The sequence below is a fragment of the Otolemur garnettii genome, unplaced genomic scaffold (assembly GCF_000181295.1).
Source record: "Otolemur garnettii isolate 467f Iridium unplaced genomic scaffold, OtoGar3 scaffold00368, whole genome shotgun sequence".
NCBI lineage: Eukaryota > Metazoa > Chordata > Mammalia > Primates > Galagidae > Otolemur > Otolemur garnettii.
In genome coordinates, this window is record NW_003852763.1 from 178,716 (window position 1) to 180,592 (window position 1,877).

General features: G+C 45.7%; 1 gene segment (V, D, J or C); it reads right to left on the reverse strand.

Moving 5' to 3' along the window:
- The window catches only part of LOC100950286, an 18,822-nt gene extending 17,807 nt beyond the window's left edge, over positions 1 to 1,015 (reverse strand). Inside the window, 2 exon segments of the V gene segment in view lie at positions 388 to 794; positions 896 to 1,015. Coding sequence covers positions 388 to 794; positions 896 to 941 — 453 coding nt within the window.
- Positions 1,016 to 1,877: the final 862 nt, after the last annotated feature.

The following is a 1,877-nucleotide window of genomic DNA, read 5'->3' on the forward strand; positions in this document are numbered from 1 at the left end:
AACTGTGATGAATGACACAAAGAAGAAATACAGAAGGCCAATAGTTATTAAAATGAGGGAAACTGACTGACTCTGGAAGGGAGGATAATGAAAATTTTCTCTGAGGTGACTTTTTAAAAATTAAACATTCATCAGAGCATTTGTAATAGATTTAGCAGAGATGCTGAGACGTGTTGAGAACTAACATGTTTAGGGAAAGTAGAAAGCAAAAGTATGCCACCTTCTGCCAGTTATACAGGTGACAATGTTTTTATTTTATGGCAATAATGTTTCTAATTTAGAGCCTTCAGAAATAAGCACAAAATCCTGAGAATCCTCCAAAGGAAACTGTTATATGGAGAGGAAGCCACGACCGTACAGGAAACCAGGGCTGAGCACCCGCTGCACCTGCCCTGGGTGACTCCGCGCCTGTGTCCCGGGCGCCCCCTGGCGGCCACGCCGCACAGGAGGTTCGTGTCTGGGCTCACACCGCAGTCCCATCGCTGTGTCCCTCGCACAGTAATACAGGGCAGTGTCCTCGGACCTCAGGTTGTTCATTTGCAGATACAGAGTGTTCTTGCCATTGTCTCTGGAGATGGTGAATCGGCCCTTCACCGAGTCGGGGTAGTACGTGCTACCACCACTACTACTAATACGTGAGACCCACTCCAGCCCCTTCCCAGGAGCCTGGCGGACCCAGTCCATCCAGTAATCACCAAAGGTGAATCCAGAGGCTTTACAGGAGAGTCTCAGGGACGCCCCAGGCTGGACCAAGCCTCCACCTGACTCCACCAGCTGCACCTCACACTGAACACCTGCAAACACAGACACACCTAGTCAGAAACTTACACACACACACTCTGTTCTCTCTTTAATATCCACTCACACCCCAAGTCTCCAGTTCTCAGAGAATCACCTTGTAACAGAGCAACGAAGAGAAGCCAGATCAGCCCAGACTCCATGGTGCGCCGTCTGTGTTCAGTCCTGACCAGCGAGTGGGCAGACCTGGAAGTCCTGGGGCTGGGGCTCCTCTCCCAGAGCTACAGGGTCAGGGCTGGGCTGGTTTTCATGAGCTGAGGGAGACCCTATTTGCATGTCCTCTTGCTATATAGGAGGTCTGGGATGGGACCCTGAGGGAGGGCAGAGCCCACAGCAGGTGGAGGTATGCGGGGCAAATACTTCACAATTGTAGGATTTGCAAAGTTGTGATTGATTATTATGAGATTGAGCTGTGATAGAAGCATAGTGTATCTGACATGTTTATTTCGAAAATTTTTACTTTTAAAAGCAGTTTTATTGAGGTATAATTGGTCAACAAAAATTGCCTCTATTAAATAAAAGCTTATTACAGATAACATTTTCTTTTTTGCACATGCAGAGGAAACACAGTATATACTGTCAGATGTTTTCTATGTACAGATGCACAGTTTCAAAGAGAGGCTCACATCGTCTTTCTGTGTTCAGAGCTCTCACCTGGGTGGAATGAGCCACATATCTGGGCCTGTGTTTCTCATGCCTGGACCCAAATGCTCACTGACCCTCTTACTTTTATGGGAATAGGCTTGATGTCTATTCACTCCTGTTATTACCTTATGAGTGTGAAGGTAAACAGATGCATTTTCATGTATCTCAGACACTTCTCATATTATTATCAAAGGGAAAGCCCTTTGTTGTTTTGGACCAAATTGTGTGTTTATTTATTTTCAGTCCCTTTACTGAGGAATTCAGGCACATTCTAAATGTCACAGGAGTAAAATGCACAGTTTATTAAGTGTTACCAGGTGTGCACAATTAGGATGATGAACGAAAGAAAATTTCCCTTACAAGCTTCTTCTTGTTCCTCCAAATTTCTTCCTCCAGCTACTTTCCTTTTCCACATCCCAAATCAACTCCTCACC